This window comes from Durotheca rogersii (genome assembly GCF_024521655.1).
Source record: "Durotheca rogersii strain YMJ 92031201 chromosome Unknown GGS23scaffold_21, whole genome shotgun sequence".
Classification (NCBI taxonomy): domain Eukaryota; kingdom Fungi; phylum Ascomycota; class Sordariomycetes; order Xylariales; family Xylariaceae; genus Durotheca; species Durotheca rogersii.
In genome coordinates this window covers 298,489-324,734 of record NW_026251252.1, presented here as the reverse complement: position 1 = coordinate 324,734, position 26,246 = coordinate 298,489, and the positions used below count along the sequence as shown (strand labels likewise).

The 26,246-nt window shown below is 54.1% G+C and overlaps 9 protein-coding genes across 9 annotated transcripts; 6 read left to right on the top strand and 3 right to left on the bottom strand.

Moving 5' to 3' along the window:
- Window positions 1-2,838: 2,838 nt before the first annotated feature.
- Window positions 2,839-4,682, bottom strand: GGS23DRAFT_213391 (putative integral membrane protein). The gene has a single exon (XM_051511904.1). The coding sequence runs from the start codon at window positions 4,288-4,290 to the stop codon at window positions 3,154-3,156; it is 1,137 nt and encodes a 378-aa protein (XP_051369557.1). The 5' UTR covers window positions 4,291-4,682; the 3' UTR covers window positions 2,839-3,153.
- On the top strand, window positions 4,633-6,955 carry GGS23DRAFT_213197 (putative allantoate permease). Its single transcript, XM_051511902.1, has 4 exons — window positions 4,633-4,987; window positions 5,052-5,175; window positions 5,230-5,894; window positions 5,957-6,955. Exons 1-4 carry the CDS (start codon window positions 4,975-4,977, stop codon window positions 6,535-6,537), a joined length of 1,383 nt encoding a protein of 460 aa, XP_051369556.1. The 5' UTR covers window positions 4,633-4,974; the 3' UTR covers window positions 6,538-6,955.
- A 304-nt stretch (window positions 6,956-7,259) lies between these two features.
- Window positions 7,260-8,144, top strand: GGS23DRAFT_579184 (uncharacterized protein). Its single transcript, XM_051517037.1, has 2 exons — window positions 7,260-7,719; window positions 7,792-8,144. Exons 1-2 carry the CDS (start codon window positions 7,374-7,376, stop codon window positions 7,938-7,940), a joined length of 495 nt encoding a protein of 164 aa, XP_051369555.1. The 5' UTR covers window positions 7,260-7,373; the 3' UTR covers window positions 7,941-8,144.
- A 353-nt stretch (window positions 8,145-8,497) lies between these two features.
- Window positions 8,498-9,493, bottom strand: GGS23DRAFT_579182 (uncharacterized protein). Its single transcript, XM_051517036.1, has one exon. The coding sequence runs from the start codon at window positions 9,303-9,305 to the stop codon at window positions 8,841-8,843; it is 465 nt and encodes a 154-aa protein (XP_051369554.1). The 5' UTR covers window positions 9,306-9,493; the 3' UTR covers window positions 8,498-8,840.
- A 782-nt stretch (window positions 9,494-10,275) lies between these two features.
- GGS23DRAFT_213192 (uncharacterized protein) lies at window positions 10,276-11,104 on the top strand. Its single transcript, XM_051511901.1, has 2 exons — window positions 10,276-10,503; window positions 10,556-11,104. The coding sequence occupies exons 1-2, from the start codon at window positions 10,434-10,436 to the stop codon at window positions 10,822-10,824; spliced, it is 339 nt and encodes a 112-aa protein (XP_051369553.1). The 5' UTR covers window positions 10,276-10,433; the 3' UTR covers window positions 10,825-11,104.
- A 53-nt stretch (window positions 11,105-11,157) lies between these two features.
- GGS23DRAFT_579174 (putative thiamine pyrophosphate enzyme) lies at window positions 11,158-14,115 on the top strand. Its single transcript, XM_051517035.1, has 4 exons — window positions 11,158-11,872; window positions 11,944-11,983; window positions 12,045-13,509; window positions 13,629-14,115. The coding sequence occupies exons 1-4, from the start codon at window positions 11,562-11,564 to the stop codon at window positions 13,919-13,921; spliced, it is 2,109 nt and encodes a 702-aa protein (XP_051369552.1). The 5' UTR covers window positions 11,158-11,561; the 3' UTR covers window positions 13,922-14,115.
- Window positions 14,116-14,569: 454 nt separating this feature from the next.
- Window positions 14,570-18,518, top strand: GGS23DRAFT_213058 (peptidase S8/S53 domain-containing protein). The gene is made up of 11 exons (XM_051511900.1): window positions 14,570-14,992; window positions 15,088-15,429; window positions 15,484-15,547; window positions 15,601-15,697; window positions 15,774-15,888; window positions 15,949-17,234; window positions 17,304-17,413; window positions 17,487-17,589; window positions 17,651-17,732; window positions 17,848-18,104; window positions 18,220-18,518. The coding sequence occupies exons 1-11, from the start codon at window positions 14,846-14,848 to the stop codon at window positions 18,341-18,343; spliced, it is 2,727 nt and encodes a 908-aa protein (XP_051369551.1). The 5' UTR covers window positions 14,570-14,845; the 3' UTR covers window positions 18,344-18,518.
- Window positions 18,519-20,396: 1,878 nt separating this feature from the next.
- Window positions 20,397-22,876, top strand: GGS23DRAFT_213037 (uncharacterized protein). The gene has a single exon (XM_051511899.1). The coding sequence runs from the start codon at window positions 20,780-20,782 to the stop codon at window positions 22,703-22,705; it is 1,926 nt and encodes a 641-aa protein (XP_051369550.1). The 5' UTR covers window positions 20,397-20,779; the 3' UTR covers window positions 22,706-22,876.
- Window positions 22,877-23,416: 540 nt separating this feature from the next.
- Window positions 23,417-25,366, bottom strand: GGS23DRAFT_599058 (UEV-domain-containing protein; the record flags this gene model as incomplete). Its single annotated transcript, XM_051518875.1, has 4 exons — window positions 23,417-24,754; window positions 24,845-25,083; window positions 25,139-25,226; window positions 25,316-25,366. The coding sequence occupies 4 exons, from the start codon at window positions 25,364-25,366 to the stop codon at window positions 23,417-23,419; spliced, it is 1,716 nt and encodes a 571-aa protein (XP_051369549.1).
- Window positions 25,367-26,246: the final 880 nt, after the last annotated feature.

The following is a 26,246-nucleotide window of genomic DNA, read 5'->3' as shown; positions in this document are numbered from 1 at the left end:
ACGGTAGTTAAACGTTTTAAAACCTTAGCTCGACGAAATAATAACCATAGGAAAAATCCGGAAATCTAAGGCCTCCTACGGCGCATCCATAATATTTATAAATAAAAAAAACCCGGGCGCCCTAAGACCGGTAGCTAACTACCGGGGGTTAAATAAAATTATAATACCCGTCCGATACCCGATCCCGCTAATTAACGAACTATAAAATCTATTTCAAACGGCGCGATAGTTTATTAAAATTAATCTAAAGTTTAGCTTTTATATAATACGGATTAAGGAAAGCGATAAATAAAAAACCGCCTTTAGAACGCGTTATAAGTTATACGAATATACGGTTATACCTATAGAATTAATTAACGCCTTCGCTACCTTTTAAGTTATAATAAACCATATCTTCCGCGACCTTTTAAACGTAGGAATTATCGCTTATCTAAATAACGTCTTAATTTATACCGATACGTTAAAAGAATATAATAAATTAGTTAAAGAAATCTTAAAACGGCTTATAGAAAACTATCTAGCGGTAGCCCTAAAGAAATATACCTAGCGAACGTAAGAAGTCGAATTCTTAGGATATAATATAAGCCTTAAGGGTATTATTATATCTAAAGATAAAGTAAAAGCTATCCTTAACTAACGTACCTTAGCTATACTTGAGGACTCTTAAAGCTTTATCGGATTCGTTAACTTCTACCGTAAATTCATACGTAACTTTTTAGGCATAGCTAGGCTAATTATTAGCGTTAATAAAAGGAACCGTAAGCTATAGAAATAGGAAATCGAAATAAAAAGGGCCTTCTAGGAATTAAAAGAAACCTTTATAAAAGCCCCGGTACTTATATATTTCGATTTTAATCGAGTTCCGATCGTTAAAGCCGACGCCTCGGACTTTATTATTTCGGTTATCCTCTCGTAAAAGAACGATAAAGGAAGACTAAAACTAATAGCCTTTTTCTTAAAACGACTTACCCTAGCGGAAATAAACTATGAAATATATAATAAGGAATTATTAGTAATCGTCGACGCATTCGAAAAATAGCGATATTATTTCGAAGGTACTTAGCATTAAATAAAAGTATACTTAGATTATTAGAACCTAACGTACTTTATTACGGTAAAAGTATTAAATCGACGATAAGCCCGTTAAGCTTAATAACTTTCCTCGTATTACTTTATAATATATTACCGCCTAAGAAAGTAAAATAAGAAGGCCGATATTTTATTTAGATTATTATAATATCGCCTTAAAAAAGGAGGAGCTAAGGACTAGCCGATAGCGACGGTCCTATAGGAAAAGCATTTTTTAAAAAATTTAGGCTTACTTACGGTAATACTCTCTAGCGTACGACTAAATAATATCCTAATATCCGCTTAGACCCTAAAGTTTATTAAATAGGTTAAAACGGTAGCTATATAAGACCCGGAGTACTAGGCCTAATTAATTAAATTACTCGGTAAAAAAATAAAGCTCTAGGAGGGCCTTCTTTACCGACGAAACCGTCTCTAAGTACTAAAGGACTTATAATAAAAAGTAATTAAATTAAAATACGATATTAAAGTAGCGGAATATATAGATATAAATAAAACCATAAAGCTTATTACCCGAAACTTTTAATAACCTAACCTAGAAATAATAGTTAGGGAATTCGTACGAAGATATTACGAATACTAATAAAATAAAGTACTACGGTATATCCCGTTCGGATTACTATAGCCTATAGAATTATATTACCGACCATAGTAAACGATCGCGATAGATTTTATTACGGACTTATTAATATTAAACGGTTATAATTCTATATAGGTTATAATAAATCCCTTTACTAAGATAACGTACTTTATTCCGCTAAAAAAGGACGGTAAAAAAGCCGAAAACCTAATACCTATCTTTATCCGTAATTACTAGCGGCTATATAAGATCCTTTTAAATATTATCTCCGACCGAGACTTACGATTTACCTCCTATATATAAAAAGGCGTCTTAAAGCTCTTCGGAGTTAAGCTTAGAATAAGTACCGCCTTCTATCCTTAAACGGATAAATAAACGAAAAGACTTAATTAAATCCTAAAAGTATACTTACGCGCCTTCGTAAATTACGAAATAAGTAACTAGGAAAACTTACTTCCTACTACCAAGTTTACCTATAATAATACCGCTTCGATAGCTATCGGTATATTACCCTTTTACGTTAACTATAAGTAATACCTAGTAATATATAACCTCCCTTTAGGTACCCCTAAGAATCTAGGAAGTAACCTTTATACTTATTAAATAACTCGGGTATATAACAAAGCTAAGTAATATTTAAAGAAAACGCGGTAGCGGATAAAAGGATAAGTAGATAAATATAGAAAAGAGAAACCTCCCTTAAAAGTAAGGTAGCTCGTTATATTAAATACCCGTAATATTAAAACTAAACGCCCGGCTAAGAAAATAAATAAAAAGATATTCGGTTTCTTTAAAATCCAGAAGATCGTTTCGCTTACCGCCGTAACCTTAACGCTCCCGAAAGGCTAGCACATTTATAGTATCTTTTACGTATTTCTTATCGAACCTTACCGCGCTAATAATTAAGAACTACCTAACCTTAATTAAGTCTTACGAAAGGTAGCCCCGATCGAAGTAGAAGACTACGAAGTAAATAAGGTATTAAATTCCGCTAGAACCGAAGAAGTCGTTAGGTATCTAATAAAGTAAGAAAGCTAACCGGCTAAGCGCTATTAAACATAGGAACCGTAGGAGTACTTTACTACCGAAGGGGCGAAGAAAGCCGTTAAGTTATTCCATTAATAAAACCCTAATAAACCTACTAACTATCGAAGCCTAGGTACCTAACCCGCGCTTAGAGACGAGCTCCTCCGAAGAGGAGAAATGATATTATACGGGGATAGAGCCCTGTATTAATATTAAGTTATAAAGGTCAGAAGGATAATATTAGGTCATATAGGTTAGAAGAATAATATCGGGCATTAAGGTCGCCGTTTCGGCGACCTACCAAAAAAAAGTCCTAAATAAGCCACGGATAGCTTCGGTATTAAGGTACTAAGGTACGGAGGTACCTTAGGAGTATATTAAAATAAGAATAAGACTAGGAAACTTGAGGGAAGCAAGGACCTAAGAGACCCCCTATAGAATTATTAGTTGAATTAAACCTATTCCAAGCATATCCCCTTGTCACACTTAGTGAAATATGGGTCGGACGGTGGCTTGGTTCGACGGTTGGATTCGATTACAGAAGCGGTAGGGCGGTGTGGCATATCAGAGCCCTTACGCCTTTTCCAGTGGAAGACGAAGGCGAGCTCGGGGAAGCAGACGCACAGATTTCCCGAGGCCAGCTCCGCTACCCCCCAGAGCAGGATCTCCGGCTGGTTCCAGGACGTGTCGGGGTTGCCGCTCCTTTGGATACGTACGACGAAGCCGATTGTCGCGAATATGGGCGCACTACGAGCGATCAGTACGCTGCCGGTATGGTATCGAAGCCTCCCCAGCGCCAGAGTTTTCTCGACCCGTCTTTGTAATATCTCCCCAGCACGGGTAGGGAAAACGTACCATAGGCCGAACGTGAACGCTAGTACCACGAGAACTCGCTTCAGCGTATCCATCTGGAGGTTCCGTACGGCCTGGACGGGGAGCAGCAGGATCAGATAATCCGTCACCGTGTTGAAGCCGCCGCTAATATTGAGTATCCAATGTGTCTGCACACACTTTCCCGGAAGCGCGTGGTTCCATATCTTCTCTCGAGGGCTGCATTCGAAGATTTTGACGATTGTAGTGGCCCCATAGAAGCCAGTAATGGTGGCGATGAGAACGACGATGGAAATATCAAACGCGCTCCACCGGACGGGCGAGAAGACGCGGCGATAGAGCCAGAGGACGGCCAGCTTGGTGATTCCGATCATGACACCGTACTCGATGGACGCGACATTAAACCAGTACGAGGCTTGGTGAAACTCATCACGAGTGATGTCCCAGGCGTGTTGACCTCCGTGGTATGCCATGGTAGCCCGCATGATGCCGCAATAGGCGACAGTACCTGCCCAAGCGGTCGTGACCAACACATCTTCGAAGATCCACGAATGTTTGACGAAGATACGAACGTAAGAACGGAGCATGAAGAAGATGGTGATCAGAGGAAGACATACTCCTATCGAAATGTCGGCGAGATGCGCCAGCGAAGCAGGGTGCTCCGGGTTCGACGTTGTCCCCGGCGGCGGTTCCAGGGCCGGCGTGAAAGTGGGTGGGGATACTAAGGTTTCCGACATCGAGGACGAATTATGAGCTATTACCATACCGAAAAAAGGAGGGCCTAGTCAGACTAAACTAACCCGGTATCCAGTATAGAAGACGCAGATCGAGGTGGCGGGTATTATTATGTGGAGTTTTCTAGGTCGGACGGGACACCCCGTCCTGGTCGTCACCCTAAACGGACCTCTTCGTTCTTGGTGCTGGGTGCATCGGTACGCACCTCACACTGCAGCGCCTAGCGAACTGCATGTGTAGAAGGAGTACTATTGCCTACTTTTGGGTGGTACCGGCGGCAGGTAAAGTCTGCAGGACTTGGAGATAAGGGGAGAAGAGGAGGGCCGGCGTAGCGACAAAATGACGAGTCGGACGGTTGGGCTGACACCCCCTTTCGATTCGGGCACTCGGTGCAGCGCTTGTTCCTACTCCTGCTCAGCCGCACCACAACGCCACCAGCAGTTGAAGGGATAGGTATTACTGCTGGGAGCGGCTCGGGGCACATCCGAGCCCAAAATGTGATCTCGGATGCGAGCTTTGGGGGGTATTTGAAGGCTGCATCTTCTTGTCCGTCTGCCACGGCTCCCTCCCACATCCTCGCAAGTCCAGCGTGACACTGTCTCCCGACCCTTATTGCTGCAATTAATCTAAATTCTAGAACGGCTGAGACACTTCCGTCCAGTTTCCGCGCCCCCCCTCTACTTCCTCGAATTTACTTGTCGAGTTAGGTAACGATGGGTAACCGAGGCATGCTTCTCCTGCTCCCGCCACACCGTATTCCGGAGGCCATTATGGTAGCTGACCTATCTAGACCAAGGCGATGTCGACTCTGCCTCGACGTTACCCGAGGCGGGAACGCTGTCGGACGCTGAGACAGTCGCGCTGATGCGAAAAATCGACCTGCACGTCTTGCCGATGCTCTTCCTCATCGATCGGTAAGCTCCTAGTGGACTGCTCGTAATCCCGCGGCTAACCCGGTGGCTGTCTAGAGCCAATATTTCGAATGCACTTACCTTGGGGCTGCCGCGCGAGCTGGGCTTGACGGGCCAGCAACCGAATATTGCGCTCGCTATCTTCTTCGTCCCCTACATCGCCTTTGAGATCCCTTCTAACCTTTTGATGAAGAGGTTTACGCCGCATGTCTGGCTCTCTCTCTGCATCTTTAGCTTCGGCATCCTCATGCTAGCCCAAGGTTTCGTTCGGAATTACAGCGGCCTGCTGGCCACCCGCTTTTTCTTGGGAGTTTTTGAAGCGGGCATATTCCCAGGCAGCTTTTACCTGATCAGCTTCTGGTATAAGCGGCAAGAGTCCCAGAAGCGGTTTACCATCTACTTCTCTTCCGTTATTTGCGCATCCGCTTTCGGGGGGCTTCTCGCATCCGCCATCGCGCACATGGATGGGATACAAGGCCTGAGCGGATGGAGGTGGATTTTTATCCTGGAGGGGATTTTGACCGTGCTAGTTGCCGTTGCTGCCTTCTTCGGCGTTAGCGATTTCCCCGAGGACGCGGGATGGTTGACGGGGATGGAAAAGGAGTTTGTGCTGAAGAGGACTCGTGCGCAAGAGGATGGTGAGCCAGAAAAGATCACGGGACGAGACGTGGCCGACTTCTTCAAGGACCCGAAAAATTACTTGGGTGCGTTGATGTACTTCGGTAAGCCTTCCCCCAGTGTCCTCCTCTCGCCTCCCATGTGCTGCCAAACTAAGCCCTGCCAGCGGTGGTGGTGCCGGTGTACGCGTTCGCCTACTTCACGCCCACGATCATCGGGACACTCGGATACTCGACGATTCAGACACAGCTCCACTCTGTGCCGCCCTTCGCAGCGGCACTCGGGATGTGCCTCGTGCTGGCGTATCTGTCGGGCCAGACAGATAGCCGGCTGCCATTCGTCCTCTTCCCTGGCGCTCTCCTGATCGCCGGCCTCGCAATCCTAATGACGATACACACGGACTTCTCGGCCCAATATGCCGGTATCTGTCTGGTATGCATGGGCGCCTTCGGGGCTGCCCCCATCGTCATATGCTGGTACCTAGTCAATCTTCGGGGGCATAAGCAGCGGAGTCTCGGGTCTGGCTGGATGATCAGCTTCGGAAACACGGGCGGCATCCTGGCTCCCTTTGCGTTTCTTTCGAAGTACGCGCCGCACTACCGCCCCGGCTACGCGATATGCATGGCCGTATCGGTGCTCGGGGTTGCAGCAGCGGCGTGCTATGGGCTTCTCGTGCTAAGGGAGAGACAAAGGGCCCGTAGGGGCAACGTCGGCAGAACTAAGCCGCCACATGTCCCATCTTTGTGAAGACAAGGAACTTTGCATATCCGAGCAGGCTGCCTCCACCCAACGTAGACTAAGGTAGCAAAGAGGGCGCCAACCATTTTGACCTGTTCAGCGATACTATATCACGTCGCACTGGGAGGATTCGCACCGGAAGGATCGTAGGTATTACGCAAGGGAGAGAGTGGCAACTTGCGGCCTCCGGCAATGCAATCCCTCTGGGTAACCACAACCCCCCTTTTCCCCCTTTGTTGCTGCAGCAGTTAATATAGGTAGGAGGTAGGTAGCGAGCAAACGGATACCTAGGTACCTCTTATATTAGGTAGGTACCTTACACACCTCCTATATCCCTCGTCTACGTAGGTGCCTTAGGTACCGTTATTACTTCCCTACAACGGGTAGTGGTTAATATAGGAGGTAAGTACCTACCCACCTACCAAGTAAGTAGCGAGCAAATAAATACCTTCCTACCTAGGTATATACCTTATAAACCTCCTACATCCCTCGCCTTCGTAGGTACCTTGCATACCTGCCTGCCTGCCTGCCTGCATTGTTAGGGTTATAGTTATCTAAGGTAGGTACATATCTTCCACATCACACACATAAAAATAACGGTAAAACAAGGACGAAATGTCTCCTTTACATCTGGACTTCAGCCATCTTCCACCTCGTGTTTTCTCCCTAACCTCTCTTGTCCACTAATCTGCTAATTACTCCCCTGTCACATAGCAATTGAACCAGCCCATATATGCCTACATACCGCAAAAGCGTAATGTAGGCGTCTACGTTTTACGCGACATCTCCTAACTTCAATCTTGCCTTTGTTCGCTTCAGTTCTATCCCAACTCCTTGAATCCGCCATGGCAGCTATGACGAAGGAAGATCTGCTCGACGGAGTGGCCCGGATGTTCGATCGAGACAGCGAGACCGCCATCACGCTCCGACATGCAACGGGAGATTCCTGCCAGACAGCTGCCGTCCACGACAACGTGACGGATCTCGAGGAGAGACGGAGCCTCTTCCACGACTTCCTAGGCGAGTGTAGCAGGGGCTTCCGGATGCCCACGGTCATATGCCTCTCAGTTTTCCTCCTCAGTCCGATTGACCAATTACGCCATCAAGTCGCCGACGCCAAGGCGTCGTGGAGAGATTTCATAACGATTTATTTCTCCAGCAATGAGGTGGCTAGTGACGTCGTCAGATCCTGTATGTATTCTAGCTTGGCTATTTTTTTCTCTCCCATTTTTTCCTCTCGTACTAATGACGTTATATTTTTAGTTTTGGCCAAGGGTAAGACGCCCGGCACGCCTGGATCCTCGGCACCTGGCACTCCAAAGGCGGCAGCAGCAACGGCGACAGCAACGGCGGCCGGCTCAGTGGTGGCAGAAGCTGGCAAAGAATCTGCGCCTGTTATGCCCCCCCGTTGAAAGCTCCGCCCATGACCGTACCAATCTCGCCCACTGCTAGCTCATCGACGCTGAAGAGGACGGCAACAAGTCCGGCCGGTGGCAGTCCGGCCAAGAAATCTATCAAAACATCTACACTATCCACACCCTCAGCCCAAAGTCCGAACAGAGAAGCCAAGAACAAAGCGCGCAAGCATTCCGCAACAGTAGCGACCTACCATCGAGATGGGAATGTGTGCGTCCTATCCGGGTACGAGCACCCAGACGGGGTGCACATATCCCCTGTCACGTGGCAATGGAACCAGCCATATAAGCCTACATACGCAAGTCGTACAATGTAGGCGTCTACGTTTTACGCAACATTCCCATCTTCGGCGAGCAAGGACCAAGCTGTGATGTCCCAGACGACGTCGACTCGCTGTGGTTGACTGAGGAGGGAGTGGACGAGGAGGAGGAGGAGGAGAATGGCGACATCCACCCTATTGACTGCCCTATTGACTGCCAACGGCGCTTTAGGAGATAAGCCAACATTCACTGTAAAAACGGCTTATATTCACTTGAACCCAGTTGATATAAATAAGCAGTCAATTAGCAGCAGTTGTTGCCACTTAGATGTTGTTACGTAAAACGTAGACGCCTACATTCACGCTTTGCGGTATGTAGGCTTATATAGGCTGGTTCAATTACTACGTGACAGATGTCATAATAGATCACTTCAGGCACAGGCTCAGCTTTCAAGGTCAACCACCCGGCGTTAGTCTAGGCTTGCTTACAGCATCCTCTCACCATCTCCTCCACTACGACGCCGCCATCAAGCCTTCCCTCCCCCTCCAGCTGCTAGCTGCTCAACAGGTCGACGGGTCGACATGCCAGGTACGCCCCAGTCCAGCATCCCTCATCCATCCCCGCACCAGGGCGAATTCATGGGTTCCACGGCAAGCTCTCTTGCCCATCGGCCTGCTTCCACTCAAACCCGGCCGGAATTCCCACCGCCCGGTCCCGCAGCCAGGCCTGTACGGCCGTCCAATCGATGCACTTGTGCATCGCGTTCGAGTTCGGTGTCGGGCTCTGATGCTGCAGCACCCAGTCGTAGGTCACCAAGCCCGTGTCGAAGTGGCACATGACGCTCTGTCGAATGTAATCAACGCAGTGCTCGAAGTGGCGTTCGTACAACTCCGGCACCTCCTGAGCCTTGCGCAGGACGTCGGGGAAGTAATCGCGGTGGTGATCCTGCCAGAGGTAATGTAGGCAGTGCAGCTGGTGCGTCCCGACCGTCGTAGCCACGTAACCTCCCCCGGCTGCGGCTGGGAATTGCACCGCCGTTCGGACCGAGTGGTTTACCCGCTCGTAATCCGTCGCTGACACCGCGATCATCCCGTACTCCATGATCGGGTGCCACGCCTCTTCGACGGCAGGAGCTGGCGGCCCCTTAAACGGCGAGTCGTACCAGAGAGATCCGTTGAACCGTGTTGTGACGTACGGTTGGGTTGCGAGCGCGTCGTTGACAGGGGCTGAATGCGAAATCGTCGGCTCAGGGCTTATGCGGACCTAGGTAATATAGAGAGGGGAGGGGAGGTCGGGGGCGGATCGCTTACAGTAGTAGTTATGCATGTTCCAGCATCTTGCCGCAAGGTGGGGGCCACCACTATATAGATGCAATAAGACGAGTAATCCGACAACAGCGGTCAGACCTCCGATGTGGGCGATCCAGTGGAATCTCCGTGCCCGCTTGCAAGCGCGTCAGCTCCCGCACCGCACGCCATCTTCCTCGCTGCCCTCCACGAGCGGTGCAGAAGGCGGGTCTATGCCGTGGCTGGGGAGCAGCTGGTAGGCCGACTTTAGAAACATGGCGTTTGTGAGCAATTCACGGATTCGAGCAGGAGCCGAGAGATGTTGCTACGGGTGCTGGTGTCGAACGATAATACAATGCTTGGTGGGATGATGGGAGGAGGGTAGGTAGGATGATGAGCTATTAGCTTGGCCGGTATCGTGCTAAAATACCAGAGCCTCGCGGCCCCTGGTAGCACCAAATTCTTCCCGTCTCACCACACCGGAATGATGGCGGTGGCAGGGCAGAGGATGGTGGTCCTTGGTGACTGCGGGTAGTACCAAATATGTGACTGGTCCTTTGGGGTTGGACTTGATATATAGGTATCTGGAGCCTCGTATAAGGACATTGCCGACCCGTAAGCCATCATGTTGTATCACAGGCCCGCCGGGGGGTGTGTTGTGCCGTCGGCCGCGACAGGTTTCGCATGAGTAGGGATGGCATTAGGTCCCCCATCATGCCCTCTATCAATTCGTAGAGTATCTACGGGATAGCGAGCGCCCACACGGTTCGATGTGGCGGATTCATTCATTGGCAAGTACGGGTAAGGGGAGGGGCGGGGGAGATATAAATTCATCGTTTTAAGAGTATCTCCCTTGTCTTCCTATCTCTCAACCATCACAGCCAACTCACCGCAAGCGACTCCGTTTTATTACGACAAATCCATTTTCCACACTCGATCCATCATGAAGACCAGCACCCTCCTCCCGCTCCTCGTCGCTGTCGCGGCTGCTGCCCCGACCCCTCAACCCAACAGTGCGGCCCCAGCTCCCCGCCATCGACGGCGGTAGATGCTAACCTTTGTCAGACTTCGAGGCAGACTCCTTGCTCCAGGTGGGCAAAGATGGAGAATCTTCGTACGCTACGAAGCGAGCCAACTTTGAGGCAGACACCCTACTCCAAGTAGGCAACAAGGGGGAGTCCTCCTACGCCACTAAGCGGGCCAACTTCAAGGCGGACCCCCTGCTTCAGGTGGGCAACGATGGGGAATCTTCGTACGCTACGAAGCGAGCCAACTTCGAGGCCGACCCTCTTCTCCACGTTGGGAACGAGAAGGAGTCTTCATACGCGTCGTAATGGGGCAAGTTCCGGAGCGCCTCATGCACGGCACGTAAACACGCTGGGCGAGTTACTGGGTCTAGGGGGACGGCGGCGGATCGAGCTCAACCTCGCGTCGCGCAGCTACAAGTCAGATATTAGATATTCATTGGATAAGAATGAATCTTTTCGGTGTTCTACGGCTTGATAGAAGAAGGCCGACAAGTAGGTAGACAGAAAAATAAAACGGGCAAAGGAAAGAGACAGGTGGCCCACATCAGGCACGCTAGGTACGACGTAAGGGCTGCCTTTATCAGACGGTGAAATCAACAGCGAGGTACACACTCATTTATAATAATATCAGTTATTATCTCGTGCCGTGGCCTTATGATCTATCTGTGTCCGGTATTCTGTCACCTCTCTCGGCTGCGGCTCGGACGCCTCGCCGGATCGTCCCTACATCGATCCCGCACTCGTCTGTGCCCGGCAAGGTCTGTTTGATTTCCTCTATTGCAAAGGTATAAGGAACGCAGAGCACCTCCTTATTAGCAGGAGCCCATACCTTAATTCTTTACGTCTCCTTGCCTACTATCATGGGCGTCTCCCCGAGCTCGGCCACGCGCTTGTGTGCGCTTCGATGCGGTTGTGGTTAATCGCATAATGATCCCGAGTCCTCGTCGATATTATCCAACATCCAGCAGCCCCCCTCTCTGTCTGGTACCCTGCTGTGTAACCGGCCGCTGTCCGCAGATCTGACTATAAGTAAAGTACCATCGATGCCCTCATACCCGGCACTCCGAATCTTCCCTCGTTCATCTTTTCCTTGCCGCGATCGCCCGCCCGCAGCGCCACCGCGTGCTGGCATGGTTTTCCGGAATTCTCTGCTTCGGGCTTTCCGCAACCCGTCGATCCGTACCGGTCTAAGATTGGGCCGTCCTAGTACCGCCATACGGCTCCCGCCATTCGCGTCTTTGTCGCCGGCGGCCATTCCGCGTGTATCCGCTGTGGGCTTTTCGACTAGACAACGACCACCCTCGCCAGCTCCTAACCGCGTCTCTGAAGCGATGGCTCAGCCGAATCCGGGATCGTAAGCACCGAATCTGCGACTTCGCATTGCTGCTGGTTCTGCGCCAACGACGAGGTTAACGTGTTGAATAGATACACAACTGCGTTTGCCCTATTTGAGGCGCTCTGGGAGGTCGGTCCTACTGTCTTGCATGCCCCGGAGTGAGACTTCGCGTACTCACTACGTTTACAAGGCTGGTATAACGGCATGTTTTGTCAATGTCGGATCCGATCATCCGTCCCTGATTGAGGCTATCGTCAGGGGCAAGCGAGAGCGGCCCGACTCGTGGCCTAGGATGATTACGTGCCCCTCCGAGGTCACTGCCATTTCGATGGCCGACGGGTATGCTCGAGTGACGGGCCGGCCGCAGGCTGTTCTGGTTCATGTCGACGTCGGCACCCAAGCTCTCGGCCAGGGTGTCCATAATGCCAGCGTGGGCCGTGCTCCGGTCTTCATCTTCGCCGGCTTGTGCCCGTATACGGAGTCTGGGGAACTAACTGGTTCCCGGACAGAGTATATGCACTGGCTGCAGGAGGCCCCGGACCAGAAAGCCATCGTGCGACAATATTGCCGATACACGGGTGAAGTCCGGACCGGGCTGAATATTAAGCAGACCGTCGGGCGCGCGCTTCAATTCGCGAATAGCACGCCTAAGGGCCCTGTTTATGTCGCCGGCGCGCGCGAGGTTCTGGCTCAGGAGATCCAGCCGTATTCGCTGCACCAGGAACAGTGGGTCCCGATTGGGCCGAGCGCGCTCCCGGCTGACGCCGTTGCCGATATCTCTAAAGCTCTCGTTCGGGCCGAGCGCCCTCTTATCATCACGGGCTATTCCGGCCGTGATCGTCGCACTCCGGAGCTTCTCGTCGCTCTGGCAGACCTCGTTCCAGGCGTACGCGTTCACGATACCGGCGGAAGTGATGTTTGTTTTCCCTTCACCCACATCGCCTCCGAAGGTTTCCGCCTCAGCTTTGATGAGTGCACTAGAGACGCCGATGTGATCTTCCTGCTCGACTGCGATGTGCCCTGGATCCCTTCCCGTAACCCGCCGCGGAAAGATGCCAAGATCTATCACGTAGATAGCGATCCGCTAAATCAGCAGATCCCAGTTTCCTTCTTCCCTGCCCACGGACGTTGGAAAGCGGAAAGCTTCACTGCGCTTACGCAGCTGGTCGACCATATCAAGAATGACGCCTCGCTCGCACATACCCTGGAAGATCCGAAGTACGCAGCTCGTCGAGACACTCGTGCCCAGGTCTACGAAGAGCGCCAGGCTAATATCGCTTCGAAAACTCGCTTGGGCGATCAAGAAGCGCTGGATGCACACAATATCGGCAGCCTCCTGAGGACGACGCTTCCGGATGACACAACCTACGTCATCGAAGCCGTGACGGCCGCCCAGACACTCTCCGACCAGCTACAGCCTAGCCGGCCGGGAAGCTGGATCAACTGCGGCGGGACAGGTATCGGGTGGAGTAACGGCGCGGCGCTGGGCGTGAAGATGGCGCTGGCTGACCTCGAGAAAGAGGAGGGCCATAAGCCAAGCCTCGTGTGCCAAGTAGTTGGCGATGGGAGCTTCATGTGCGCTGCGCCGTCGACTGCGCTGTGGGTCGCAAGCAAGTATGAGATAGCGATTCTAACAATTGTGTTGAATAACGGAGGTAAGTCACGTCACATCAGCAGCTCATCTGCCAACCTAGGCCAAACAGGCACACATCCTGCCATCTATGCTAGCATCCCGCCACGATTCTATACTCGCGCACTAATCTTCCTCCTTCAGGCTGGAAAGCCCCTCGTAAGTCCACGGAGCTCGTCTATCCTAACGGTCTGAGCATCTCGGCATCCGATGACGAAATTAACGTCTCTTTCCGCCCGACGCCTAATTACGCCGCATTATCCGAGGCCGCAGCGGGGTCGGAGGTTGGTTGGAGGAACTCAACGGAGAAAGGAGAAGGGTGGATGAAGGGTGTACGCGTTAGGACGGTGGGAGATTTCAAGGAGGCGCTGCGACACGCAAACTCCAGAGTGGCCAAAGATGGCAAAGGGATGTTGGTTGAGGTGTTATTGGAATAACAACCACAATTTTATAGACGAACCGGGCCGACGTAGTTGCAGCAGCTCGCCTCAGACTCTATCACATTCATACCACATTCATATACCCACCTAACTATGTAGGTATTATGGAGTATTGGGCCGTGGCTCAACACGTAACCTCGCCATCCTACGCGCAGTCCCCTTCGCCCACATCCTAGAACAGCGAATATTACGACTTGAGCATTAGTGGCCGCCCCATCCCACCCCCGAAGCAGATAAGGTCGGCCAAGGGGCAATAACGCCGAGCCGGATACCCCTTCAATCGTGTCGCAATAGTAGACTAATATTGTCTTACTTCTACCCGGGCATAGAATAGGGCTATGAACGAAGCAGGCCACTGCACAGGAACAGGTTAGGTAGTCTTGGTGGTTTACCGTACCTGACAGGAGGAACTACTATAGTTTTCAATCTATAGGTTCCATGGAGTCGCGCCCTGCGCCGCATAGGGAAGTCCGGCCGCGATACGTAGGACCGCCCACGTGCCATCGTATTCGACCTTCTGCATCCAGAAGTCCTCCGATGCTCCCGCCGTAGTGGCGCAGGTACCGGACGGAATCCCAGACGCGCTGGCGCTATTGGATGTGATGAGAAACCTGCGAGCTACGGATTCTAACCGCCGCGGACGTGCTTCTTGCTGCAGAAGGCACAAGTTATCCGAGGCACGATGGCGGAGGATTCCCCGGCGGGAGGACGCGGCGGCATTAGTAGCTGCAATGGGAAGGTCGACTCGCGATGGGTTCGCGCCATCCACCCTCCGGATTACGCTCGCGTGCTCGGTCGCGGTCTGTGTCGCGATGCAGTGATGCATCATCTTATAGTAAATAAGATCTGGTCTCGCTGCGGATTCTACCTACAACTCGTTGGCTTCATGTCATTCGCCGCATCGTATATGCGTCCTTCACCATGAAGCTTCTTCTAGCTCTGTGGTCGCTCGGCGCCCTCGCGGCTGCGGACGTCGTACACCCGCCGGCCGTTCGGCTTCGTGACGATGGCTCCTCCGATGACTCGACCACCGTCGTCCCGAAGCGCTTCATCGTAGAGTTCGAGGAGGTATGGTGCCCGTCTCCTACCCACTCTCTCACATGCCTCCGGATGCTTGCATCCCCGGCCTCATTTCGCGAGCGCGCGCCTAACCCGTCTCGCAGGGCGAGGACGTCGAAGCCGTGAAGCACACGTTCGAGGCCCACCCGGGCGTCTCGATCGTGAAAGCTTTCGACTCTGAGATCTTCGCGGGGCTCAGCATTGAGACCGAGGACTTCAACACCGAGTCGCTGTCCGCCATCCGCGGCGTGAGCCACGCGTGGCAGCTCCAGAAGATCCCTCTGTTCGAGCATACGCCCCAGCAGATTTTCAACTCCGCCATCGAGGCCGGGAATTACTCCACCCACCAAGTGACCGGGGTCGACAAGCTCCACGCGCAAGGCATCTACGGCGAGGGAGTCAGAATCGCCGTCGTCGACACCGGTATTGACTACAATCACCCGTCGGTATGTATCCACGCCTCAATAACGGGCATGGGCTTTCGCTGACGGACCCGTTAGCTCGGAGGTGGCTTCGGCGAAGGATTCAAAGTTTCTGGCGGCTACGACTATGTCGGCGATTCGTGTAAGTAGCCGTCTGCCAGCGGAACACCAATGCCCCTGCGCTGACACAGAAAGTGTGGCCTTACACTCCCAAAGAACCGGACTCGGATCCCGTGGATTACACGGGCCACGGAACTCACGTTGCGGGTATCATCGCCGGCACGAACCAATAGTGAGTCGGATGGCCCGGCCGTGTTTAATACACGGACAGCCAGGAGATTCTCCGTGCGCTGACAGATCGAATGCAGCTGGAGTGGCGTGGCTCCCAATGTCACGCTGTTGGCTTACAAGGTGTTCTCCTCTACTGGCACCACCGACGAAGATACTCTGATCCAAGCCTTCTTGGACGCTTACAATGCCGATGTGAGCAGAGACTACTCATACGTAGCTGATACCAAGAGGGCCCTTATTAACACTTGCCAGGTTGACATCATCACCGCGAGCATTGGTGCAACCAACGGATTTTCGGATAACCCATGGGCCCTTGTGGCCTCCCGTATTGTTGACGCGGGTGTTGTAGTGACCATCTCCGCCGGAAATTCGGGGGCCGCCGGTCCTTTCTGGGGCAACTCGGGCTCGGCTGGCGTCGGCGTGCTCTCTGTCGCATCTGTAGAGGGATCTCAGCTTCCCCTCGACCCTTTCAAGGCAACCTTCACCGACGCTGACGCGGTTTCGAACACGACCACGCTGGGGTACTCCCCTGCCACGTACAACTTCCCCAGCACCGTCGTCGACTGGCCGATTCTGCCGCTCAACTTCAACACCTCGGCCGAGGCCGACGCTTGCGACCCCCTCCCGGACAACACCCCGAACCTAACCAACGTGATTGCCTTGGTCCGCCGTGGCACGTGTCGATTTTCGCAGAAACAGGCCAACCTCGAAGCTTTCGGCGCTCGATACGTGCTCGTGTATAACAACGAGAATCCCTTCGGCCCCATCTCAACGGACAACACTGTCAGCCTCCTGGCCCTGATCACCGCCGAGGCCGGCGCCGCCATTATCGAAACCGTCAAGGCCGGCGGGTCCGTTACGGCCGATTTCGCCGTCAGTCCGGACGCGGTTGTCGGCTTCCCCAACTCGATCGGCAACTTAGCTAACACCTTCACGTCCTGGGGCCTGCTGTGGGATCTCACCTCGAAACCCGAAATAGCTGCACCCGGAGGTAACATCTTCTCGACGTATCTCGACGGCAGCTATGCAGTCCTCAGCGGCACCTCCATGGCGGCCCCTTACGTTGCTGGCGTTGCAGCGCTGTACATCGGGCAGTTCGGAGGCCGCAAGGTGCACGGGGCAGGCTTCGCCCACGCGCTCTCGAAGCGCATCATCGCCTCTGGCTCTCCGCTTCCCTGGTATGACGGGGCGACTATTAACTACGACGCCGCCGCGCCGGTCCCCCAAGTAGGAAACGGGCTGATCAACGCCTACAAGGTGGTCAAGTATGACACCGACTTGGCTTTCGACGTGTTCAACCTGAATGACACCGGCCACCTCCGGACCCATCACCCGCTTACTATTACCAACAACGGCAAGGTGCCGCTGACATACAACTTTACCCTCCAGCCGGCAATCGGTTTCGAAGGTTTTGCAAGCCCAGCGGGTGCCCTCCCCGTTGCTCCGACGTTCAGTGGGCTAGTTACGCAAGAGATCGTCCCGGGCATTGTCCTACCAGACATCACCACTGTCAATCCGGGGGAGTCCAAGACAGTGCAGTAAGTTTGAGGCCGATCCTCTAATATGCGCGGCGACATGGGATGTTCACGCTCTAACGATGACGATAGATTCGAATTTCAGCTTCCCACCGGCTTGAACTCGTCGCTGCTACCGGTGTTCAGCGGCAGGATCGCCGTCGCGTCCGACAACGGAGAGCAGCTCTCTGTACCCTACGTTGGTGAGATCTTGGGCCTATACTAATAATCCTATACCTTCGTTAGATCTTCAGCGCTGACAGTTGATGCGGACAGGCGTCGCGGCCGATCTGAAGACAGAACTCTCGACATTATTTGAACCGCCGTACCCTTGGTCCGTCTCGGGCCTCAGCCGCGAGAGCATCCAAACCAAGTCGAAGTCAGTCCTTCCTGCTGCCAGCACTCGTTTACCTACTGGGCTAGCTAAACAATAACCACAGCTACACGTTCAACCTCACCGCCCAGGACTTTCCCTTTGTCTACACTCGCCACCGGTGGGGAGCCAAGCAGATCCGCTGGGATGTAAGTAACTCCCCGCTCAGGTCGAGACAGAAGAAAAGCGCGTGCTCGCTGGGTTGGCAGGCGAAGGCTGGGCTATGCCGCATGATATTTGCTAACCCCTACGGTGCTCCGTTAGATCTTCGACGCCGACTGGAACGAGGACGACTGGGCTTACCCGCCAGTGGTGGGCGAGAAGAAATACATCGGGTCGGTGGCGTCGTGGAACGGCGCGCTCTACTACGGGAGCTTCCCGGTCGGCGGCAACCCCGACGACGTGTCCCCGCTCCCGGCCGTCAACGTCTACCGCAACGGCCAAATCAGCAACAGCTACTGGGCCTACGCCTGGCTCGGAAAGCTGGCCAACGGCTCCTACATCGCTCCGGGCCAATACAGGTGAGCTAACCACCCCCCCCCCCTTTCCCAATCACCCCTAGGCCTTTCCCCTTCCTCCCATTGTATCGGATGCTATTATGTACCCGAGAGCGCGCAGGGCTTACCAACGTGACAGGTTCCGCTTTGCCGCCCTCGTCCCGTTCGCGGACCCCGAGGGGTCGGACAGCTGGGATGTCTTCGAGACTCCCGAGATCACGGTCCTGCCGTACACCACGCCGACTGACCAGGTTCGCGGGTAGTAAATCCGGGCGGCGTCCGGCCCGGGGGTCTGTGAAAATGGATTTAATTTGATAGCGTGACTCTTCTCCGCATGTAATACTCGCTTGTTTGTTGCCCTCCTGCTTCGAGATGCGAGCGGCCTGAGGGTGTTGAGGTTTGCTGGGCAAGAGGGATATTCGGATAATAATATACTACGTTCCTCGTAGTAAGGCGCGCCGTGTGAATTTCAGAAAGTAGGATGCGACGCTCTTCGAGTTGTGACCTATGGTTGATCGTAACTTTTCGAATCGTGTCGCTAAATATGTTGCCTAGGTATCTGAAATCCTTTCGGAGTCAGATGAGCGGACACTAGCCAGCTCCCGTTTCATTCATGAAACCTGCTCTCTCTTCTTCTTACTGCCTCTGCGGAGGTAACGCCCAGAGCCATGTCTTGTTACACGGTTTAAAGGGGCTCAATAGTCTACCCTCGAGACGACTCTCGTTTGCCGAGAACACGGATATTGAGTCCGATATTAGGTGGGGGATATTATAATTAAGGAACTGGGAGAACAGACAACCAAACTAACCTAGCCTATTTCATCGTCATCTACGGATATCTTGCGGCGGTTATTTGGATATTCACACACGAAGACAGCCGAGGTGCAAATCGCGAGGTGCCTGTTCCCACATGCCCCAGCCGCCACTTGCCGGGAGCGGGGGCCGCTCTAACCCTCTCGCCAAGCTCTATGACGTCGGCGCCTTTTATTACCAGAGGCGTCTTCTACCTCTAGGAGGTAGGTGATTTCGAGTTGGGCCAGAGGCCGGTAAGTACCTCTTACCTTAGAGGTATCTAGGTAGTTATTACCTCCTTAAGAGGGACCCGGGTACCTAGGTAAGTACCTACCTTACCTAGGTGCCTACTTCGGAAGATCATGTCTCCAGCATCCCCCCTTCTTCCCTTCCGTGGTATCACAAAGTCCCTCAAGTACCTACTTACCTCCTGCCTAGGTAGGGTCCCTCTTAAGGTAATAACTACCTAGGTACCTCTAAGGTATCGAGGAGACGGGTAGGAGGGGCGGGTACCTGCTACTCCCCTTTGGCCGTGATATACGACTCGAGTGGTACCTCCCTGCCCGGTGTAAGAGACCAGCGGCATCTGCTTACCTGACCTCTCCCACTTGAATATGTACTAAGCAAATCGCAACGCATAGGTACCTTACCTACAGGTGGCCGCCCCAGGCTTCTTTTCCCCCTCTGCCTCCTTCTTCCTCAACACCGTCTGCTTCTCGTCAACATCTCTTATTCAGCCGAGTGCCCCGGCGATGGCCACGGAGTCCCAACTATCCTAGCTGCGCCCCATTAACCAAGAGAGCTTGATGCCTCTTCTTTAGATTTACCTCTTTTTTTGTCTTTGGGGGCAAATCATCGTATATCCCGCCTATATATAATACAACCTCAGTGCCCATGGCCTTCTTCACCTCGAGCTCTTCAGCCGGCTCTCCCCCCTTTCCCGCTGAAGGCTCCTGTCTCGCAGATAGCCACCTCGAGCCCGCTTCTCGCCACCTCCGCCATAACACCGACCCAAGTCCTAGCTTGGCTGGTCTTAAACCCCAGATGCCCATCATTCGGACTCCGTCGTAGCAAGATGGAATACCAGCACGGCTGCGCTCGCTCTGCTCCAAGTCGGGAGTTGTCGACCACGCACGAGGCATCCAGACCGAATCATGCCGTCAGCTGAGCATGTCGCTGATAGAGAGACGGAGCGCCAGAGCTGGTGCCCTTGAAATCCTCGGTCGCCGCTACCAACCACCCGAACCGCCACAGAGGACCACTACCCCTTTGGACCAGACTCTTTTCGCTCCTTATCCGCCTGGCGTTTCCTCGGCACTGATGCCACCTGCATACCTTCGGAGGGTCGGGAGGAAGCCTACAGCAACTATACTGTACCAATCCGTCGACGAGGACGGCGCAGGGGCCAGTTCTCTCATTTGCAGCGGGATGGAGCACAGAAGACCGCTCATAGAAAGAGTGAACGCCCCGGGGAATCTGCCCTCACTCGCACGGGGATTGCGGAATAACGGCCTAGATCAGGACCCATCTGACGGAGACGAATCAAAAGCAGGCGGGGAGCTCGGATAGAATCCTAGGCTGAGCGCAGATAACGGAAGGACATCTAAATGTGAGAGTAGTGAGTACACCCAGCGGATCTTCATGGTTTCGTTAGAAAACGGGATGTGGCTAATCTTGCAATATAACAATACTCGCCGACCCTTGAATTATTAGATGACCCTTACGCAAAGGCCCGCCATGGCCAAAAATCTGTTCCCGATTCGGCGAGTCCGTCACGGCATCTAGCCAAATCCAATTTCTCGCGAAGGAATTCGCAGACAGTATCGACATTTTCAGTTTCCTCCTTCACCGGATCCTACCAGGCTCCCGACGAAGTTTCGCGGGAAAGCAGCGATCGGGGACGCCAAATGGCCGGACAGGCATTGGCTGAGAACAACCGGCCACTATCCCGGCAGATGCCTACGCGAAGTCAACATCCAAGCGTCGCGGATCTTTGCAAATCTTTCGAAGATCTGTCAAAGCCCCCCTGTCCCGTGACTCAGACGTCCAGGAGGTCCAAGCGACCTTCCGAGACACCATTCATCTGTACTGCTCGACGTAGCGAAGGGTTATTCCGACCCTCCGCTTCTACATATCGGGAGAAGACGGCCTCAGCCACATCCTTTTCGATAAATACTTCGACCAAGGCTTCGAGCGCTCCAGTTCCATTAGGTGTTCAGCCTAGCCAAAGAGCAGCCCAACTGGATGGATCCGGCTTCGACGGGACGTCGCAATTTGCGCACAACTATACGCACGATGGGGAGACAGCAGCAGCAAAGCTGCTCTCTCCAATCAGACAAACAAGCCGAGTTTCCGACCTTCGGAGACGCTTCGAGCGATGCTCACCCCCAAGCTCATCTCCAAAAGTGATGAGAGCTTTGTGGCAATGTCGCCGGCGGAACAAGCCGTCCCGCGCAGCCGACAGAAACTGTGTCAAAACAAGCGATTCATTGGGACGTTCAACGACGGCGGGTGCCCATAATATGGGCTCGTTTGGGATGTCGTCGGTTCCTCGGTTAAACATGAACATTTCCCTAAGCGATTTCTCCTGTGACTTCAACAGAACAGTCGACGATACGGAAGCGGCGGGAGCGAGAAAACAACCCGAAGAAGTCGGCGACGGAGGTGAGTTGACTAAACAGAAGTCGCCCGTCAGAGGTCTCATCCAGCAATTTGAACATCTCGGAGTCTCTTCGACTACTGGCCTATGCCTAGGCAAGCGAGATGAGGGCAAAGACTCCCACGTGCACGAAGCTTTGACTGAAAAGAGTAGTGTCGAAAATGTCAAAAGGCGGGCAAGCTGGGTTATGTTGAGGCAGCGGAGTATTGTAATGTGGCGGCGAATCTCGAACCCGTTTACCCGACCGTCGTATGGTGGAAGTGACGGCAACGTGGATAGAGACAAGCCCAATTCTAGCGTATCGGATAACGCGAGTGTTGCTGAGCTATGTCCTAAGCGATCTCGACAGCAATATCGCCGTTCAGACGTTCCTAGCTGCGATTCGCATCATGGACTGGCCCGCTCTTCGCCCGACGTCCAATTACCCAGCGAGCGAAATACCAATGTCAAGCATGAATTGGCGGTCAAACCCAAGGACCAGCCTCAGTATCTAACAAGGAGCCCGTCCTTGTCGCGCTGTGCCTCGCCCAACGTAACCGATCCTTCACTTCTACACCCTCCGTATGATCGCCTACGGCCTTCGAACGAGCTGGTCAGTTTTGACCTTGATGGTTCCGAACTTTCCAAGGGACGCAAGCATAGGGACACCTCTCTCGACGGGCAAAGTCGTGATTCTCCCGATCCGCCCCCCTCTTGGGCCGCCTCCCAAAACAGTCATGAGGCCCTGCCTCCCGTAGGGTCAATGGAAAAGATGGCGGAACGTAGACGCCGGCGCCTCGAAAAGAAAAGATTTGACCAAGAGGAGAAAGAGAAGAAAAAGGAGAAAAAGGCAAAGGGCAAAGGTAAAGAGAAGGATACGTTACCCAGCGAAATAAAGGGCCAGGGCATCGGAGGGGACACACAGGGTGGGGGAAAGGAGACTGAGGTGGCGACTGAAAAGGAGAAGGAGAGCAGTTTGGGTAGGATGGCCGGATCGGGCTTTGTAGTGCGCCAGGTCAACGGCGTGAGTCTTAGGCACCCGAAGCCCAGGAGACCGGGGCAAGTCCAGAAGATTATCAACATGTTTAAGGAGAAGACTAGGAGCGGATCCAAACTGACCAGTGGAAGTGGCATCGGGTCCGCCTCTGGCGGGGGAAGTGGTTATGCTGCCGCAGTCAATGAGGGGGCAAAGTAGACGGTGGGAACGAATTAGTAGCACGAGATTCGCGAGATAAATAAGTCGTCGTTAGAGTATATTGGCTAGTGCGCAGTCGACGAAAAGGGAAGATGGGGATGAGACTACCATGATGGAGAGGTTGAGCAGTCGGCGACCACCTAATGAACCCTTTTACTCAGGGGAGGCGGGAGAAGGAGAGGGAACCATAGCTTACTTATTGAGTACTCGATACGGAGTATACACTTATTCCCTAGCAAGAGAAAGACGTCAATCCCGATTCTGACACATTTTAGGTAGAGGGTACTGTTTTCTGTCATCGGGTAAAAACGATACGGGGTACGTGCTCGGGCCGGCCGCATACCTTAGGTAGATATATGGAAGATCAGCTACCGTCTGCGTACAGGCCGCCGTCCGGCCTCTTACGGCATCACGCACCGTACGTAGGTCCCGATACGAAGGAAGCCTGGACGTTTTAAAACAGCGAGGTTGGTATATCCCACATCTCTCCCTCCCTCCCTCTCTCTCTCTCTCTCTCTCTCTCTCTCTCTCTCTCTCTCTCTCTCTCTCTCTCTCTCATTCTTCTCACTAGCTTCTGTCGCCTCCGCTCTTCTCCCTTTCCCTTCCTTTTCTCACCCACGACTCCTTGTCGCAGCAGGACACACCAAAAAGAAAAACCAGTCGACGCCTGTGCCCCCTCCCCCCCTCCCCTCCCAAAGCCGAAACAAGGCCTCAACACCCGGCGAGCCCCATGCCGCGCCCGATCTTGCGCGCGAGCGCCTTCTTGAGGAACCACTCGCGGGCGAGGGCGCGGGTGGTGCGGGCGAAGACGGCGGGGCCGACGCGGCCGCGCTCGACGGCGCGGCCGAGCACGAAGATGGCGTCGGCGAGGGCGCGCTCCTCGGCGGCCACGTCGTAGAGCTGGTTGGCGACGACGGTGGGGGCGACGAGCAGCTCGTCGACGTCGGGGGGCCCGCCGTCGGGGCCGGGGCCGGAGCCGGGCGGCGCCGACGCGCGCGCGCGCGCGCGCTCCGCCACGTGGTCGGCCTCGCGCAGCGACCGCTGCAGGATCGCCGTGTTGGACGCGAGCAGCGACGAGAGCGGCGCCAGGGCCGCCGTGTCGGCCTGCAGCCGCTGCATGGCCGCGAGCATGGCCGCGCGCTGGGCGGCGAGCCCGGCGAGCGACGACTCGTTCTGGGCGCGCGCGCGCTGGCGCAGGTCGTGCAGCGTCGACGCGAGCTGCCGGAGGAGCATGTCCTTCTCCGGGTTCGGGGGGATCGGCGGCGGGGCGAGGTGCGAGGCGGACGACGAGGGGAGGGCGAGGGAAAATGGTTCGTCCATCAAGTCGGGAGGAGGCGGCGGTTTCGGCTGCGGTTGCGCTAGAGGTTGGTGCGGTGCGGGTTGCCAGTTCGGAGGCGGCTCGGCGTAGGGGGACGGGCCGGGCCCAGGAGGAGAAACAGTCGTAGTATAAGGGGCGGCGGGCGGCAATATCATCGATGCGCGGCGGGAGTCTTGCGGCGCAAATTCGGGCGGGGGGGGTCCGCCCTGCTGATAAGCGTGCTGATTATGTGGCTGTGGTTGGTAAGGGATGTTCGGAGGCGGATGCTGATAGGGTTGCGTGGTTTGAGGACGTCCTTGCAGGGGCGGTAATGGGGGTGCGGAGTCGTATCTAGAGAACCGATTCGACTGCGGCGGCGGCGGCGGCGGCGGCGGCGTCGTCGTCGTCGCTGCAGCTTGCGCGCCATACTGGCTTGAGCGCCGCCGGAGCTCGTCTGGTAGAGGAGGTAGAGGGGGGGCGTCCGGGTGCGTGGTTGGACCAGACACGACTTGCGGCAGATCGCTGCCTTTCGGAGGCGGTAGCGGCGGTCTCGAATCCTGCAAGCCGAACGCCGGAGCTTGCTGAGGTGCGTGCCGCGACATGTCTGGAGGTAAGGGGGGTACGGGTGGGGGAGTGGGAGTGGGAGAAGCGTGCTGCGGTAGCGGGGCACGAGCCTGCTGGCGCGAGACTACGGGAGGCTCCTTGGCAAAGATGTCTCGAAGTATGGCGAGAAAGTCCAGGAGGGAGGATTTCTACAGCGACCGGCGGGGTTAGCATGGCTCATGCGGGAGTTGGGTATGCTGGTAGGTATGGCAACTAGAGAAGGTCGGCGGTGGACTCACATCCCAGAATTCGGCCCACCCGACGAGGTAGGGGTGGTATATGCGGCCTTGGGGATCGACGTGCTGGCCCGGGCGGACCATCATGTTCTCGGTGGGGGTGACGTAGCCCAGGGGGGCGTCGCGCGGGTAGGCGTGCGGAATCCATAGCGAGATAGGGAAGCGATAGGTGGTTCCGCGGAAGACGACGGGAATGGTGCCGGAGAGGTGGAGGAGCAGGGCGGACACGCCGTTGTCGAAGGCTGAAGGCGCTGGTCAGGACAGACTCGGGGCGGGGTGGGGAGGGAAGCATCATACTGTGAACGTCCGTCCGGGGAGAGAGCGAAGGGTACTGGGAGAGGGCCTGGGCTACGTCGTTGTAGGTTCGGTTGACGTCCTGGTATTCCTGCGAAGCGACTCATTCGGTTAGGTACCCATCGCGGCAGCATTCGAACGGTAGATAGTGTGTAGGCATGTATAGTTGCTTCGTCTTACGCTGGTGAGGACGCTGTAGAGCCAGTTCAGGACGTGCTGCTGGACGACCATGTTGGCGTGCCTGGCTGGGGGTTGGCGGTGTCGGAGGGGCAGCGGCGGCCGCGCGTCATGATACGGTGCGGGCGGCGGTTAGATGGAGTTGGCGTTGTAGGCAGATGGGAGGACGGGGTTTGTCGGTTGTGTGTTGTGTGCTGTGTGTTGCATGGGACGGAAATGAGATGCAGGTAACGGGGATGTGGGATATCGCGGTACGTCATATGTGTGTTGCGGGGCACAGCCACATGACACCAGCCTCCGACCCCGCCAAGCCTGACCCAGTTCCCCCCACACCTTGGTCCCCTCTCTCTCGTGGCCCTCCTTCTTCTTTCTACACCTTGCGGCGGCGGCAATTGTCGGGTCACACATCCGGCTACGCCCGGCATCGGCCACTTCCAGCTCTTCCTCCGGCCGACTTACGATCAATCTCACGCAGACTCTCACGCAGACTCTCGCGCAGAACCCCTCCCCCCATTCACGCGTCCCAAGGCTCCGGCGCTGTAAGTTGAGAACTCCATGAGAGACTCTAGGTCACGGAGTACGCGGCACGAGGGGGGAAGTACCTGAGGTACTTGAACGGCCTAGAGAGATACAGTACTCGAGGTACCCACTTCTCAACCTTCCTACATACAGGTACCTAAGGTACCTGTTAGAGGTAGGTACTTACCTACCTAAGTATCTACCTAAGTGGGTACCTTCCTGTACCTACCTAGGTACCTATACATCTACAGTCATCGCTCGGGAGCGGTTGCCATCACAAGTACTAACGCCGCCCGGCCTCGCCTCGGTCAAGACCGCGCCTTCTCTGTGTTTCGATGGTGTTATACTTGATGGTTATTACCTTGCATTCCCCCGTCGCCCTTTCCGCTTCTGGCCTGGGCAGAAGAAGAGATCG

Coding starts and splice junctions, on each gene's coding strand:
- GGS23DRAFT_213058 (XM_051511900.1), top strand. CDS start 14,846: ATGAAGCTTCTTCTAGCTCTGTGGTCGCTCGGCGCCCTCGCGGCTGCG. Junction 17,235..17,303: donor GGGGAGTCCAAGACAGTGCA/GTAAGTTTGAGG, acceptor CGATGACGATAG/ATTCGAATTTCAGCTTCCCA. Junction 17,590..17,650: donor AGCATCCAAACCAAGTCGAA/GTCAGTCCTTCC, acceptor CAATAACCACAG/CTACACGTTCAACCTCACCG.
- GGS23DRAFT_213192 (XM_051511901.1), top strand. CDS start 10,434: ATGAAGACCAGCACCCTCCTCCCGCTCCTCGTCGCTGTCGCGGCTGCT. Junction 10,504..10,555: donor CCCGACCCCTCAACCCAACA/GTGCGGCCCCAG, acceptor AACCTTTGTCAG/ACTTCGAGGCAGACTCCTTG.
- GGS23DRAFT_579174 (XM_051517035.1), top strand. CDS start 11,562: ATGCCCTCATACCCGGCACTCCGAATCTTCCCTCGTTCATCTTTTCCT. Junction 11,873..11,943: donor GCTCAGCCGAATCCGGGATC/GTAAGCACCGAA, acceptor CGTGTTGAATAG/ATACACAACTGCGTTTGCCC. Junction 13,510..13,628: donor AATTGTGTTGAATAACGGAG/GTAAGTCACGTC, acceptor TTCCTCCTTCAG/GCTGGAAAGCCCCTCGTAAG.
- GGS23DRAFT_579182 (XM_051517036.1), bottom strand. CDS start 9,305: ATGGAGTACGGGATGATCGCGGTGTCAGCGACGGATTACGAGCGGGTA.
- GGS23DRAFT_213197 (XM_051511902.1), top strand. Junction 5,176..5,229: donor ATGCTCTTCCTCATCGATCG/GTAAGCTCCTAG, acceptor GTGGCTGTCTAG/AGCCAATATTTCGAATGCAC. Junction 5,895..5,956: donor GGGTGCGTTGATGTACTTCG/GTAAGCCTTCCC, acceptor AAGCCCTGCCAG/CGGTGGTGGTGCCGGTGTAC.
- GGS23DRAFT_213037 (XM_051511899.1), top strand. CDS start 20,780: ATGGCCGGACAGGCATTGGCTGAGAACAACCGGCCACTATCCCGGCAG.
- GGS23DRAFT_213391 (XM_051511904.1), bottom strand. CDS start 4,290: ATGGTAATAGCTCATAATTCGTCCTCGATGTCGGAAACCTTAGTATCC.
- GGS23DRAFT_579184 (XM_051517037.1), top strand. CDS start 7,374: ATGGCAGCTATGACGAAGGAAGATCTGCTCGACGGAGTGGCCCGGATG. Junction 7,720..7,791: donor TAGTGACGTCGTCAGATCCT/GTATGTATTCTA, acceptor TTATATTTTTAG/TTTTGGCCAAGGGTAAGACG.